Genomic DNA, 15,896 nt, shown 5'->3' on the forward strand with positions numbered 1-15,896 from the left:
TCTTGCATCCTGACAAAAAAAAAAAAAATGTTAACAATGTTTTAACATTTAACAGTGTTTGAATGTAATCGCTGTGTGATGCAGAAAGCCCATGAGAACTCGCTGTTGCCAGGACCTACATGAGTCATAAAGTGAATCATAATTTATTACCAAAGTGACAGTGATCCTTTATAATACCCATCATGCACTTATCTCTCATAATGTAAGTGATCAAAGATGGCGGGCGTGTAATTGGATATGATTTTGTTCATTATATGATGAGCAGCCGACAAATTGGGCCTTGTCCTCTGCCAGCAGTACGGGTCACAGCAATCAGTCAGTCAGCTTGAAAGAGTCATCCCTGTCCAGACACAATGTGGGATTACGACATCAGAAATAGAGCCAAATACTGTCCTGTAGGCAAAGTCTCTGCAGAGTCAACACTGATGTTAAGTGTTCTTTTGGTAAATTTAGCCTCACACACTGAAAAGAGCCTGTTGACTCGATGGCCATGAAGAACTTCGAGTGCTCATAAGGATCAGCACAGAGCTTTCACTTTCTCCCACATGTATCAGCTGTTATGACTCAACTCTACACAGAAAAAAATGTTGCAAAAGGGTGGACTGAGGTTCTGCCCAGAACCATTTACTTCTGAAGAACCCTTTTTTGAAGAAAAGGTTTCTCAAAGGTTAATTTTTGGAGGAAAGAACAGCCCTCCCACAGAGGGTTCTAGATAACATCTTCAGAATATAAAAAGGTTATTGGTGGAACCCCCCTCTGTGGATTCTAGATAAAACCTTGGAATATCCTTGGTAGAACCCCTGAGCAGGTTCTAGATAGCCCTTACACCATGGGACCGCTCTCTGCGAAAAGTTTCAAAGATGGTTCTAAGTATAATCCTATATGGTTTTAGGTAGAACTATCTGAAAAGGTTCCACGTGGAAGCTTTACAAAAGGTTCAGCCAGGAAGCAAATAGGGTTCTCCTATGGGAACAAGCTATAGAACCCTTACTGGTTCTAGCAGCATCTTTTTTTCTAAGAGTGTAGTATGTAATGTGTGTGTTTGTGCCTTGTGAGTGTCTGAGTGTGTGTATATGACTGCATACTTGAGTCTATAACCCCTTTAAGTTCTGTCTATGTTCTCCTGGAGGAGCTCATCATAAATTATTGCCAAGCGTTGATAACAACAGATCACGAGGTAACATCTGGTGCCAGGTGAGGAAACTGGCAGGGGAGGTTTCCTGGGTCGAGTGATCTCTTTAGAAAGGTTGAACCTCAGCTGTGCTGCCGTGTCACAGCCTGCTTGCCCACAAAAGGCTTTTATGTTACTTATGTGAGCGTTATTAATTTTCCCTAGTGTTAGTTGAAAGTCACGCAATATGAGGTTTTGAATACCAGTTTTCTTCCTACTACCAACATTTAAACTGGTGAAGGCAAGTTCCAAAGTAATTCGAGTTGTCTGAGAGAAAACTAGACGTCATCACCTCCTCTTGGCTCTTTTTTTAGGATTTTGGCCAATCGCCACCAATTTTTAATGTTATTTGTGGTCTGCATTTTTCTGCAATAGGTATTTGATGTAGGAGGTGAGGGGGCAATAGGACAAGGGTGTTGCACACTGTACAGACTGTAATGCACCCTGAGGCAAACAGTGATTTATGATATTGGACCATATAAATAAAATTTGACTTCACTTGATTGGTTACTCTCCACCCTGCTGGTTGGTATAAAAAAGTATGAAAAAGATCCTCAGATAAAAAAAAGCGACATGTGATTAAATTGTTGGATTTTCTTCTGAAATCACTTTACATTTACATGTAAATTTAAAGTACAGTGTGGTGAACACACACTGTTACAAGACCACAGTGCCACATTATCATGCAATAGTGCCACTGTGTGGCAGAAAGCTGCATACACACACACACACACACACACACACACACACACACACACACACACAGAAGACCTACAGTGACTTTACATGATGACAAGTGGATTATATATGGCACAAATAAGCACAAAATCAACAAGGGTTCAGCCCTTCACGTTCACTTCAACCCTACAGTGCAAACACAGAAGTTATATTTTACAGTGTCACAATTTAATTTGGAAAAATTATCCTCATGACAAATTACATGACTTAATACAATTATCAATTTAAGTGATGATTTCCAGGTCAGCTAATGCCCTAACCTCATTATTCTTGATTTAATTTGGATCTGCATTCATGAAATGACGATCCTATTAAATCATATCAGTAAAATAGAGATTCGTGACCTGGTTGATCTGAACTCTCGCTGTCCTCACACCCCAATCTAATAGCTCCAACTAAATGCCAGCAAGGAGGGGAAAGTTTTGGTCAGTGCATCTATATTTTAGGCTTTGCTGGGATTAGCTAAATCACCCTGCTGGTTTAGAATAAATCTCACACTCTTTAATTGTGTCTTGTTTTCTTTTTATAACATGGTGTTTTAGTCTTTACCCTGCTTTTAACAACTAAACTGCAGATTTTTTATGACAGGGGAAGATAACAGATGCTCAGTGCAGGACTATAAAAAGGAATGACACAATATATAGTATATCATGCCAAGACCGGTTATTGGTAGAGGGACTGTCATTCTCTATTCCAGATCTGCAGATACGGCGCTTCATGTTGTGGAGGAGGCAGAAAGACTGACGACAAACACGTGAAGAAATGTGAAGAGATGAGTTTTAACTATAAACTCAGATTTTTATCAAGAAAATAGACGTTGCCTTTTTGTCCTTGATCCTTTTTTTGTTGTCTTCAGTGGAAGTTATATCCTTTTGTGGACTTTCACCCTCAGACCATCATCATGGTGACCAACAGCCCGGCCCGTGTTGTGCTCACGTTTGTTGGATTTTTTGTCTTTATAACCGCAACCACATTGAACTCTCTGTCAGGATTCGGTGCTAAATCAGGTGAACGTTTGTCAGATAAATCAAATCTGTTGAAGGTTTTGTGAAGTAAGCTATGGAGTGAATGACAAACTTTGTTTAACTTGTTACAGGTGTTTTCAAGCAGAGCACAGAGGATGTGACACTCAAGTACACGACACCTATAACTCCTGCTCAGTGGGCTCTGTTTGTCTGGGATTTCATGTATCTTTGGTTTTTCGCTATGTTTGTGTACTTTTTGGTTGGATTTTGTAGAAGGTAGGCACCAACTGTCATATTTCAATACATAACTTACAAAAGATGATAATGCCTAATAGCTGCATCCTGCTGCATTAACCATTGTCTGTCTATTCCTTAATTCTTTTATCTGCTCCTTTTTGCATTATTGCATGCAAGCAAATCACTCCACCTGGTCCAGAGGCAATTTAGTCTTCCTCTGTGCACTCATTTTCTCTTTACATGTTGCAGATTGCTCCGACTTAGTGTGATTATTTCCCCACAGGCACAATTTGTTTGCTGCGTTGTATTTTCTCTTTTTCTGAATCTAACAATATTATCCTTGCTCCCCGCAGGAGTGCTTATGACTGGCTGTACACCACACCGGCGGTGCTACCTTATGGATTTCATGTCTCTTTTATCATCAATATTTGCTTGAATATTACATGGTTGTTTGTGTTTGACAGAGAGTAAGTGTGTGAGTTCAGGTTGGCCAAACAAATACGGTCCTCATACCTCTAAAAATATGATTAACACCTGTGTTTTCTGCTGTGACTCAGTTAAATGTTTGCCTCTGTGTGTGTTTATAGGTTGTTGCTGCCAGGGCTGATAATCGCGGCAGTAATGCTGCTCACCGATTACATGATCCTATTTTTCTCCTGTCAAGGACTGAAGATCTATGGAGCCTGGTTGAAAAAATATCACAGCACAGACCTCTGGCTCATCAGACTACTGGTAAAATAGACATATTCCGCGTACGTACTTTTAAATAAATGGTTTTCTTTTTACGATTGTCTTTGGCTTCAAAGGGCTTATGTAAAAAGGGAAGTTTTTGATTTACAGACAGTGTAAGTGAAAAGCTTGTAAAAACAGTGATAAATTCAGCACACAACAGTGATCTTTGGACTGAAGGCCTGCACATACGCAAAAAGACAGACGTCCAACTCTGAGTTTGAGATCAAAAAGCCATTTTATATAGGACTGTTACTCGTACCCAGTCCATGTTTAGCAGTGGCTTTCATCAGGGAACATTTTAACCTTTACTTTGAACATTGACTGCCTGTCATTTCCCTCCTATGCGTATGAGAACAATGTGCTATTCTTATTCTTATTGCCTTGGAAAACAATCTTTATTTGCAAGCATAAAAAACTGTCTATGTGATTATCCTATCCTGATAAACAACTTTCTTAGTTGTAAATGTGAGCTCCTCCTTTAACAGCCAAGTCACTGTCCAGTGAAAACAATGTGTCATCACATTTGGTGATACCTAATTTTTCAGTTAAACTTAAGAATTATGTATTACTTTATGGGTTGAGAAACACTGCCTTCTTAAGCTCAATAAACTTATTTAAACCTCATGAGATTAGATCAAAAATGCATTGACAAAAAAGCTGAAATGCTTTGTTTTTCTTATCTCATTAAAGAGGAACTACACAGCCTGTTTACAGTGTTGGGGGGTGGGGGGGTAATACTACATATGCGAAAAGGCCTTTTGTGGCTTCCATAAGGAGCTGTGAGGAATCTGATAAATTGCCTCAAGTGAGGACTTGCCTCAAGTCCCAAGGGAGCATTTCTGCTCTGTGTGCACAAATGTGCAGGTTTGACCCTCCAAACATGCTGTGGCTGGTGTCGCCCTTCCCGTCCCCATTGTTTGGTAGACTCATAATTTCAGTAACAACAAAGTCTGTAAATAAATAAGTTTGAGGACAAATTTGGACGAAGTGGAGGTTGACATGCATTTTCAGGTCAATTTATCACAAAATACCTCAGGTTAGAGGTGTTAGATAAAGAGGTGGATGCTATTCTCTTGCTTGAATGGCAAAAATGAAGCTACAGCCAGCAGCCGATTAGCCTAACTTGGCATAAAGGCTGGAAAGAGGGAAAAACAGCCAGCATGGCTATGTGCAAATTTTACAACTAAACAAAACCTGCTGACCTCTTACAGGATGCTTACAGGTGTTACTAGATGTGTTTTGTGCCCTTTGAACAAAACCAGGCTGACTGTTTCCCCTTGTTTCCAGTCTTTCTAAGTTAAGTTGACCGTCTGCTGGCTGCAGCTTCATATTTACTGTGCAGATATGAGAGTGCTGAAAGGTTTTCCCATCAACAAAGCGAATAATCTGTTTTCTGAAAAAGTCAAACTGTTCCTTTAAAAAGACCACGCTATCAGTCAGTCAGTAGAAATCCATTTGTTATGTCCCACTGCACACTGCTGACACACTATAAGACATAAAGAAGCCAGCAACCGGTCCCAAAGCTGCTGGCTGCTCCATCACCCATATCTAAAGAGTGACTCCTCGCCAAAATGTCCGGTCCTACTGGCTGTGCAAAGTCTGTGCAGAAGGTGACTGTATGTCCTGAGATTAGGAGAGTGGAAGCAGCCGAGTCAGGCCATAGGAAAGACCTTGAGATTAGTTTCCAGTCCTTCTTTGCCTTGCACTTGACATTAAAAAAAGAGGTGATAAAGTTACGTGACAGACGAGTATCCTGTGCAGTAAGGAGAACCTGCTAAATTCTTTAGGATTAAGATATTGACAGCTGTGTTTGACGCTGGTCAGTACAGGTACGGGCTGCCCATAAATTCTTCAGTTGAGTGAATTTGAAAAATGAAAACATGGCAGCCTCTCTGGAATAGGACTCACTCTAATGTAACAAAAACACTAATGAAAGCATACTAATAGATACTATATTCAATTTCTGTTATATTCTGCTAATAAAGCTCTGTAAAAGTTACACAGTGGACCTTTAAGATAATGAGAACAGATTATCTGATTCTGCTAAAATTCTGTATGATCTTTTACAGTGTAGTGCTGAATCAGTGAGTCAGCTGACAGAAAAATATTGGACAATGATTGTTCATTTCAGGGCTAGTTTCTCGCACTAAAAAAGTGTGAACGAAAGGACAATCATTTGTTGCACTGCCAGTCATTCAGGTGTCTTTCACTATGTTGAATCAGGTGCAAAATGGAGTGGCAGTGTATACAACATGGGGGACTCTGTTCACGCTGCTGAATCTGACGGTATACTTACAGCATCAGGCAGGTACATCTAGATGTGACTGTGCAGTGCTGTCACTGATGCTGCTTCTGATGAATCTGTTAGTCTGGTGAGTCTCGCTCCCCGCCACGTTCTGTCATTTAGCTGTTGGTGTTTTTGTCTTCCCCCGAGTGACGACACACGAGCAGAGAAACTCCAGTCTTTTGTCTTTGTGTCTCTTTTCTTTCAGGTTCCTGTTAGAGAACTTCTACTTTGAGAAGCATGTGCGTTATATTGTGACCATCTACCCTGTGGTGATCCTCTGGACGGCAGGAATTCTGAGCAACTCAGCCTTTCCCGAGAGTCCCAGTTACACCTTTACAGGTATTTGACACTGCACACCTTTTACAATGTACTTCCTGTTTTCTATTTCTCTGCACACTGTTCATTGATTCTTATAGATGTTTAACTTTTCTTCCCTCTTCAGCATCGATCCTGGCTTTTTCCATTATCATGTTTGTGGCACGCATTATCCTGGTCACGTGGAAGCATTACAAACAGCCACTTTACAGTGACAGTGGACCCAGCATGTCACCAGTAGAAATAGCCTTGACACAAAGAAAACTTTTTCTATGAACATTAGCTTAGACAAGTTTTACTCTTCAGGGGTTTCCCCCCTCTTTTTTAACAGTATTTTTCTGGATGGCAATCTCAGTCTGTTGATTTGAAAATGTACTGTGTGTAACAGTAAATACTACAATTAATGTGTGAAAACTATGAACTATTGTGCATTACACACCTCACAAAAGTTAATCTACTGTTTTTTAACAAATAAAAGAAAAATGGAAGGAAAAAGGCAGTCATGAGTATTTTTTAATTGATTTGTCTGTTATTTTTAATCATTTTTTCATAGTCAAAAGAAATATACTGATCAAACAGTGGATAAATGAGAAAGAATTAACATCTTGAGTGCTTGAGTGCAATGATATCAAAACTGTAATAAATAACTGTAAAGCTAATGGCAAAAGAAATGAAATAAGCAATTGTATTTCAGTGTAATTTGGTCAGATTGTGGACTGTAACAACAAACTTTACATTTTGCCCTGTAACCTTCTAACTGAGTGTCAGAAACAAAATAATAAGAAACAAAATCAATCCATATAAGCCACTCCCACTTGCACCTAGATAAATTTTCTGCCAATAGGCCAAAAGGTGATTCTATAGCAGCATCAGCAAACTATAAAGGAAGGAAATGTCATCACCTCCCCATTGGACAGAAGAAAGACCTCCAGGACTCCGTCTCTTTATATCTCTCAAGCAGACACTCACACTTCACATGATATCATAATTACAGGGATTACAAGTGTAATCAAAGACCATAAAATAGCCCAGTACATGCTACAGTGGTCCGAAGTCCAAGATATTAGATTGTGGTGACAAATATTGTGGCTCACAGTCTCCTGAGCTGTCAGACACTATGCTGAGGTTCCAGATGTCTCCCGCTTTAGTAAAAAGAAGTGACCATGTGGGGATATATGCTGGGAGTGTTGGCCTGGCTGTTTTCACGCAGATGATCTCAAGCATCTTCTTTACTCTGGCAAAGGACAGCTATGTGCCCAATGGTGAGTGACTTCAAATCTACTGGATATTTTTCGATTATGTAACCGTACCAGAGTCTATTATTCAGGGCTTGAAAATGTGGGAACATCATATTTTTTATTTATTATTCACTATATTGAAACCTTACGTTAATGGCCCTGAGATCAGCTCTATGAGCGATGAAGCCCTACACTGACATCTTACTTTCTGACAAAGTTTGAAATGTTATTTCACGTGCGAGATTTCCTTTTCTTAATGGGCCTAAGTGGGCAGGGCTCATTCAGTATATGAGGAGGACACAGTACAGCAATCAGGATGATGATTATTTTATAAGTGTTATATCATGATATCAATATCAAAGGGCCCAATGTCCTCAAAGTGTTTTTTTTTTTCTAGCAGAAAAATGCTGGTGTTGCACTGAGGAGTGCTGAGATGAAGTGTACATGCAGTGAGAGAAAAAAAATGCTGCGCAAGGGTTTAACGTTATGTTTGACATTAGCTAGGTAGCTAACTTAATGCTATGCTAACAGAGGGTTGACTACACAGGTAACAACAAGTTTATAGTGTGTAAAGTGATGAAAGCACAACACTCACCAGTGACAGTCAGTCTCTGGCTGATCTGCTCCCACTAATGAGTTTTTCTGTCTCTGTTTTTGTCTGACAGAGACAGATACAGCCAGAACAAGCTTCTCCTGACTTAAAATTATTAATACATTTTCAAAATAGTAGATTAATTCAAAAGTTGATTAATAATCTATTAACTGATTCATTTCTGCAGCTCTAGAGGTGTTTTTGCATTCCTCTGCTGATGAGGGAGATCTCTGTGCACTTCTGAGATTTAAAAGTTCCCCAAGCTGTCAAGATTTGGTATGCAGGCAAAAATTTGAAACCTCCAGGACTGAATTAGCATTAACTGTGTTAGCCACTGCCACTCACAGGCTAACAAACAATGTAAACAAATAAAAGATGCTAACTACGCTTACTAATGTGAGATGTTTGCTAGTTTCAGATTTTGGTGCACATCATCTGAGTTCATTTGAGGCTCAGACATGTATGGTTAAATCTCTCAGAATTTCTCAGTGAGGGAAAAAGAATAGATATCCATCAAGCACCTTAGCCAAGTTTTCAGGATGTTCCAAACATATCAGACTGATAGCTACACAAACCCTGTGCACTTGCTGAAGGAACTTTGTCCTGACAGCTGTTTAATGCCATTTTTGCAAGCTATTGACCTGGATGGGGGCCAGTGACACTAACTAGGCTATATAAAAACATGCACACACACACACACACCTTGCAATCTAAACTGATTGTCTGCAAGATAAAATGTTATTACAGTGTACTTAGAAGACCAATCAGAAACACTGATTACATAAGTATTATTCTATTATTTCCCCAACTATGATATGTCACTGTGTAGACATTTCTTTTTATTCTCACCATGGATCAGTGATATTTTTCTCTCTTGGCTCTCAGCTCTGTTTCAGACCTCATCCTGGAATGTGTCTGAGACCTTCCCCCTGGAGGTGACTATGGACTGGTGGTCAGGAAGTTACTGGGTTATGACTGATTTATGGTCTACGGCATGGCTTTTCTACGCAGTGGTCAGCCTATTTAAAAGGTAGCATGGGTAGTGTCAAGGCTTTAAGCGATGCCAGAATGAAGTGTGGTTTACCAGAACTTCTGTCATAGCTTACAATTATAACCCTTAAGATTTCAGCCCTGTTTGTTTGTTACAAGTGAGGGTCAAAACTTGAAATCAATACACTTCTTGAGCTGCTACTTTGTCGGGAATACAACAGAACAGTGAGTGCAACCAAAGAAAGTGTAGGGCAGGGTAGGCCTTTGTCTATTAAGTGTTTATGTGATAAATAGGCAATGGAAAGGCATTTGTTGAACTGAATACTGAAATTAGGCAGCAAAGGACAGTCTGTAAATGATCTCTGCTTTATGAATCAAATCACCTCTCTGCTATCATCTTGCTTCGGACAGCAAGAAATTCAGTTCCATGTTTTATTCGTGGATTCAAGGATTGTAACTTTGTGAACACAGTTATCACTGTTATTGTTCCATGTGTAGAAATGTGCTCGGTCCCGAGTGTTGCAATCCAGAGATCCACCCTCCAGTATTTTATCTGATGTGGGCCGTGATTAACACTGCAAGAGTGTGCAGCATGTTTCTGTGGGTCAGACAGTAAGTTGGGCCAATCATTTTATACCGTGAGACATACAACTACAAAAATATTTGTACTTGCATAAAAATATGTGCACACAGGCAATCAAAGCTGCTGTTCTTTTCTACAGTGATATACTTGGCGCCGTCACACTCAGGTGGTTTCTACCAGTCCTCGGCTTCTACATGTTCTACATGTCCTGCTCAAACCTCCACAAGTGCGAAGCCTGGCTGGCCATCAACAACCCCAGTATAATATCCTGGACACGTTACCTGGTGAGGCTGCTCAGTACCAAATTTTATTTGTATTCTGGGATAGATGGCATATTTTCAAAGGCCAACCAAATAGGTAGGATAGCTATGGTTCCCTCCACAAAAAACAAGATTTTTTTTCGTGGGTTTTGGATTAGTGCCGAAAATCTGCTCTACAGTGACATGACGTCTCTGTGGGTCAGACTCGTGTCTCTGTATTCTGCTGTCTTTGCAGCAGCGTTTCTCATCTTTCTTATAAAACCCAAAACTTACTCTACACTGTAGGCATTATGAAAGTTTGGTGGTGCGACGCGGTACAATGTCACTTCTGTCGCTGTTTTCAACACCGTTTGTTTTGGACAGATGAAGAGGAGACACAGGAGAGGCAGGAGGGAGCGCTTGTTTTGTGTGAGTGCGGCAGCGGGCGTCCAGCGAGAGCGGTGCAGCGGCACTTCAAAAATGAAACATTCACTTTCAGCTTTTTACGGATACAGGCCGTCTGAACCGATGCACTCATATCTTACACATTAAAATCCCATGCATCGAATGCACAGGTGAATCGTTACACCCCTAGTAAATGCGATCACCAGAAGGAAATAGCTAATTTATAGGCTCGGTCATTTTTCAAGACACATAACACCTTCAAAATTCATTATTGGGGAATTTACTGACATGTTTCATGTCTTGAAACAAAATGTAAAAAACTCTTGAGCTTGTGTTAAGCACAGACCTTATTCCAGGCATAAGAGAAACTCATTCAAAAAAAACCACTGACCTCAAGGGAACTGGAAGTGCTAATATGCTAATTCATTTCTGGCTTTTTGGACTCATCACGCTCAAGAGTTCAAGAATGAAAACTGTATGAAATTTCTGTCAATTTTATTGGAATAAAAATAAATGTAAAGCTTTATTATTTGTCACAGACCCAGAATGGCTTGGCGGTGTTTGCCTGGTGGTCTCTGTTGAATGCTGTGGTGGGTCTTGGCATAGTGTTCAAGTACAAAGCTGGAGTGTCGGACCCACTGGTCAGCACCATTGTCCTCACCATAGTTACCTTGTGCACTGTAGTCTGGTAAGGACAAGAGTACTGCAGATTTAAATATTTACATTTTGTTTCTAAAACAGAAATCTTGATTTTATGTTAAAGAAATTACGAAAATGTTTCTCCCCTCAGGTTCATCCTGCAGAGCTTTGTGTTAGCCAAGTATTTGCGCTACATATTCAGCGTTTACGCCATCCTCATTCTGGGTGTGGGTGCCATGTTCACCAGAAGCTATCGTGTCCACGACATGGTTGCAAACACAGTCTTTTGTGGTAAGATGTCACCTCAGAGCGCAGAAGCACATTTAGGAATCAAATCCAACGTGGAAGTTAAACCTGTCCTCTCTTATCTTCAGGCTTCCTTATGGTGCTGATGACCGTCATGAGCCTGGTCCGCCTGATGTCTGAATGTTTGCGCACAGATGAGTCGAGCAGGCCTCTTGATGAGGAGCCCTATCTGAGGGCATCTGAGGGCTGTGAGACAGTGTACCAGCCTGAAGCCTACGTCAAGCAGAAACTCCAGAAATAACGACAGCAGGAAAATTTGTGCAAAATCTGACAAGTAAATTATATAACAGTTAAGGGGTGACTCCATCTTAGTTTTTCAAATGGAAGTGATGTAGTTTACAGCGCTGATGCCTTCCCCTCCCCTCCCTCAGCTCAGGGAGTTTAAATGTAAGAACATCATCATGCAGAAACCTACATCAGGTCGAGTAGGAAAATGTTTTAGAATGACTTGGGGAAAATAGCACACTGTAAAAAAAAAAAAAAAGTTGAGACAGGCAAGGCAACTTAAGTAATATAAATTGTTTTAAATGAACCATTCTTGATTCAAAAATTCATGTACTTTGACCAAAATGTTGATGATTAGACTGGGAAGCTACAGAATGATATGAAAACTTTGAAAAAACAAAAGATAGCGGACCCACACACTTCACAAAATAATCTGTGTGTAACAGTGATGGCTTGCAAGTGTGCACTTTACATTAATAACCAAAAGAGGGCAGCATAAACTCACTTCACAATGAGAACACGTCATGATGAACAGTGCTCTGTTGCACCAGAAGATGGCACAGCAGTTTAAGCTTTTATAGGGAAAATCTCTCCATACTGAGCATGTGATTCAAAACTTAATTTTATTAATAGAAAAATTCCAAAGAATCCAAAACAAATAAAAAGAATATATATCCAGTGTGGCTCTTACTATGCTTGTGTTTTTGAGGTCAAAGTTAATCTCTGTCTTTGCTCAAAAACATAAAATCCATGATATAAACTGAACCAGGGTGACATTACAGGAGGAAAAAAAAAACATAATACCTTGGGGTTTTTACTCATGATGGTGAAAATTTCCAAACAAAGTTGATTAAAAATAACTGTACCCTCTGCCACCCCCTTCTCTGAACCTCAGCGTGTCTGTGACGCGGTACCCCAGAGATAATCACACATGCTCAAGTTTATAAGTGCCCTCTTTCTTGATGCGGCTTAAAGGATGGAATATCAAACATGCCCGTTGGCTGTGGGGAAGAGCAGCACGACCTTTGATGAGGACGCTGGGCTGAATGGAAGAGAACGTCAGATGAAAGCAGCAGAGAGGGGGCGGGGTGGGCGGGTAGGAGGCGGGAGACAATGGGGATACAATGAATGTGTCCATGGATGGACACACTGACCGCACAGCTGGGCAAATTGGTCTCCGTCTGCAGCATGTGTTTTTTCAGTAAGACAAATAAAGAAATTAAATGCAACATGTTCTTTCTTTTTTTTGCAGAAACCTACACTTTTTTTTTTGTTTGGATTGAGAATTATCGATTGATTTACAACAAACTACATGGAAGGCATCATTTTGTTTTCCCTTGCTGCTGGTGAAGTGTTATTTTTGGTGTTTACAGACTCATATTAGATTGCAAAAGTGCCTTCTGTTGTGGGTGGATGTCTGTGACCCTGATCATAAACTCGCACTGGCAATTTATTTAACTGCCTCATTTGGAGGAAAATCCTACAGAATGTTATTATCTCTGGCTTCATATTGCAGAACTGATTCGCTTTCAGGGTTGTCGCCTAAAGTGAGCACACAGGAGTGGAAAACACTAATTACAACTCACATCACTGAAATTTAGATTTGTGCATGTTTAGGAGTAAGTAATTCTGCTCTCAGAAACATCGATTTGGATGGAGTTTTAGACTCTGATGTCTGGAAAAAGTAGGAGTTACACAGTGATGATGATGTGGCTAAATCAGGAGGATTTTCCACTTAAGTGTGATGCAAATGTTTGCCATTATAAGGGAGTTTGACTGAAAATTTTGTTGAAATGGTTTGACAATTAATTTATTGGTTAATGAATTTTTTCCCTAAAAGTCATAAATCCAGTGGTTCCAGTCTTTTAAATGTGAAAATTTTCTACTTTTCTTGGTCCTCTTTGTAAACTGAATATGTTTGAGTTTTGGACCGTACTTAATCAATCAATGCAATCAATTAACCTATGAAGTCATTTTGAAGGAAAAAAAGCTCCAAATTAACTGTTTCCAGTTCCTAAAATGTTTATATTATATTATATTTTTCATTTTCTGACACAAATGGCAAAAAATCATGGTTTCCACCATTTTAAATGTGAGTAATTTCTGGTTTTCTTGGTGTTCTACGATGTGTTTTGGACTTTTGGTATTTTTTTTTAGCAAAAAATGTCAAAAATTAACCATTTACAGTTTCTCAAATATTAACATTTTCTGGTGTCCTTTGTATTTTATTATACCAAGCTGAATATTTTAGGGTTTTGGACTATTAACAGGACAAAATAAGACACCTTTGACTCTGGGACAGAATGATTTCAGGCACTTTCCCCCATTTTTGACTAACCAAGTAATCAAGAAAACCAGCCATGAGCCATTATGGTCACCACTATAGACAGCATTAAAAAGAGAGAGTGATGAATGTGAAAGTCAAATTATTGCAGCCAAAGTGCTGCATTTTGTCTTCTGTGGAATATAATAACTGTTGTTCAGAGTTAGATTACTTAAAGTGAGGTTACAAAGATTTTCTCTGAACTTCCAGTGAAATATAAAATAGATATGGCTTACTGTAATACCACAGTTTCTAAGTATAAGTGTCAAAATAAAAACAAATATCTCAAATGTGAATATTTTCTGGTTTCATTGGTCTTTCATGATACTAAACTGAATATTTTTGAGTGCTGGACTATTTGCCAGACAAAATAAGAAATTACGATGTCACCTTGGGCTCTGAGAAATTATTATTTTGGGCCCCTTTTTTGCCTACTTTGGGCAATTTACTGAGCCAGAGACAAAACAATTAATCAAGAAAATAATTGTTAGTTGAGCACCAGCTATGAAAAATTATGGTCACCACTTTGGACAGCGTTATTGCATTAAAAGGGGAAAGTGAAGAATGGGAAAGCATGTACTTAGACTCAAATTATTGCAGCCAAAGTGCTGCATTTCTTCTTCCATGAAATATAATAGCGTAGAGTATTTAAAGTAAGGTCCTAAGATGTTTTTCTGAACTTCCAGTAACTTCCAGTTGAGCAGGATATTCTTGTAGTATTTTCAACCCTAACAACATAATGCACCACCTAGTTGATTAAAAATAGATATGGCTTGCTGCAATTCCACCATTTATAATGAAAAACATCAGAAAGTGGTTCCAGCCTCTCAGATGTTAATATTTTCTGGTGTCATTGGTCTTTTATGATACGTAACTGAATATCTTTGGGTTTTGGACCATTTACCAGACAAAACAAGACATTGCTACAGGAAATTATTATTTTAAATTCTAATAAATAACATGAAATACTTTTTGCCATTTTCTGGCATTGTATTGAACAAGTGACGAAGCAATTAATCAAGAAAATAATTGTTAATTGCAGCACCAGCTATGAGAAATTATGGTCACCACTTTGGACAGCATTACTGCATTAAAAGGAGACGGGGATGAATAGGAAGCGCGCACTTAGACTCGAATTATTACAGCTTAAGTGCTGCATTTGCCCCTTTGCAAAAAACTGTATAATAACTGTTATTTAGAGTTAGAATATTTAGAGTGAGGTTTCAAAGACTGTGTGCAGGTTGAGCATGATGGTCAGGTCCAGTATTTTCACCCTAACAACATAATGCATCAGCTTAGTTGATTAAAAATTAATATTTCTTAGTGTACTATCACAAATTATAAGCAAAAAAAAAATAACAAATGTGAATATTGTCTGTTTTTTTGTGCGTTATTCACTGGAGAAAACAAGACATTAAGATGTCACCTTGGACTCTGGGCAATCGTAACTTTGTGCACATTTTCTTGCCATTTTCTGGCAGTTTATGAAACAAGTGACTAAATGATTAATCAAGAAAAATAATTGTTGGTTGCAGCACTAGATATGAGAGATTACTTTGGACGGCATTGCTGTATTAAAGGGGGGAAAGGGATGAATTGTAAGTGTGGACTTTGTCCTGCCTTCTGTGAAATTTAATAACTAACTCTCACCCCTTACAACATAATGCACCAGCTTAGCTGATTAAAAATAGCAGTGGCTTACTGTAATGTAACACCACAATGCAGCAGTGAAAAATTCTTAGGCATGAGCAGAAAATTAGATTGCCCCCATACTATTTACCAGCCAGTATCAGATTAAACAAGTCCAATCAAACTTCATTTAGAACTTAATTTCAACTATTCCCTCCCTGACCAAACAGTTTTTATAAATACCAACAAGTGCTCAAAGTAATTTAAAGATAGCAGGTGATA

At 39.1% G+C, this 15,896-nt stretch overlaps 2 protein-coding genes across 3 annotated transcripts; both read left to right on the forward strand.

Moving 5' to 3' along the window:
• Positions 1-2,565: 2,565 nt before the first annotated feature.
• On the forward strand, positions 2,566-6,937 carry LOC146307629 (uncharacterized). 2 transcript variants are annotated; one of them, XM_084710358.1, is made up of 8 exons: positions 2,566-2,916; positions 3,006-3,150; positions 3,465-3,578; positions 3,699-3,843; positions 6,067-6,215; positions 6,336-6,469; positions 6,573-6,728; positions 6,765-6,937. In XM_084710358.1, exons 1-7 carry the CDS (start codon positions 2,811-2,813, stop codon positions 6,719-6,721), a joined length of 942 nt encoding a protein of 313 aa, XP_084566484.1. In that variant the 5' UTR covers positions 2,566-2,810; the 3' UTR covers positions 6,722-6,728; positions 6,765-6,937. The 2 variants fall into 2 exon arrangements, with proteins under 2 accessions (XP_084566484.1, XP_084566483.1); XM_084710357.1 differs by having other exon boundaries at positions 6,573-6,937.
• A 590-nt stretch (positions 6,938-7,527) lies between these two features.
• Positions 7,528-11,909, forward strand: LOC146307630 (uncharacterized). The gene is made up of 7 exons (XM_084710325.1): positions 7,528-7,707; positions 9,161-9,305; positions 9,764-9,877; positions 9,988-10,132; positions 11,032-11,180; positions 11,283-11,422; positions 11,506-11,909. Exons 1-7 carry the CDS (start codon positions 7,563-7,565, stop codon positions 11,676-11,678), a joined length of 1,011 nt encoding a protein of 336 aa, XP_084566451.1. The 5' UTR covers positions 7,528-7,562; the 3' UTR covers positions 11,679-11,909.
• Positions 11,910-15,896: the final 3,987 nt, after the last annotated feature.

Source organism: Lutjanus erythropterus, chromosome 21 (assembly GCF_056507025.1).
Source record: "Lutjanus erythropterus isolate fLutEry1 chromosome 21, fLutEry1.hap2, whole genome shotgun sequence".
NCBI classification, from domain to species: domain Eukaryota; kingdom Metazoa; phylum Chordata; class Actinopteri; order Lutjaniformes; family Lutjanidae; genus Lutjanus; species Lutjanus erythropterus.

Coding starts and splice junctions, on each gene's coding strand:
- LOC146307629 (XM_084710357.1), top strand. CDS start 2,811: ATGGTGACCAACAGCCCGGCCCGTGTTGTGCTCACGTTTGTTGGATTT. Junction 3,844..6,066: donor TCTGGCTCATCAGACTACTG/GTAAAATAGACA, acceptor ATGTTGAATCAG/GTGCAAAATGGAGTGGCAGT. Junction 6,216..6,335: donor CTGATGAATCTGTTAGTCTG/GTGAGTCTCGCT, acceptor CTTTTCTTTCAG/GTTCCTGTTAGAGAACTTCT.
- LOC146307630 (XM_084710325.1), top strand. CDS start 7,563: ATGCTGAGGTTCCAGATGTCTCCCGCTTTAGTAAAAAGAAGTGACCAT. Junction 9,306..9,763: donor GTGGTCAGCCTATTTAAAAG/GTAGCATGGGTA, acceptor TTCCATGTGTAG/AAATGTGCTCGGTCCCGAGT. Junction 9,878..9,987: donor ATGTTTCTGTGGGTCAGACA/GTAAGTTGGGCC, acceptor TCTTTTCTACAG/TGATATACTTGGCGCCGTCA.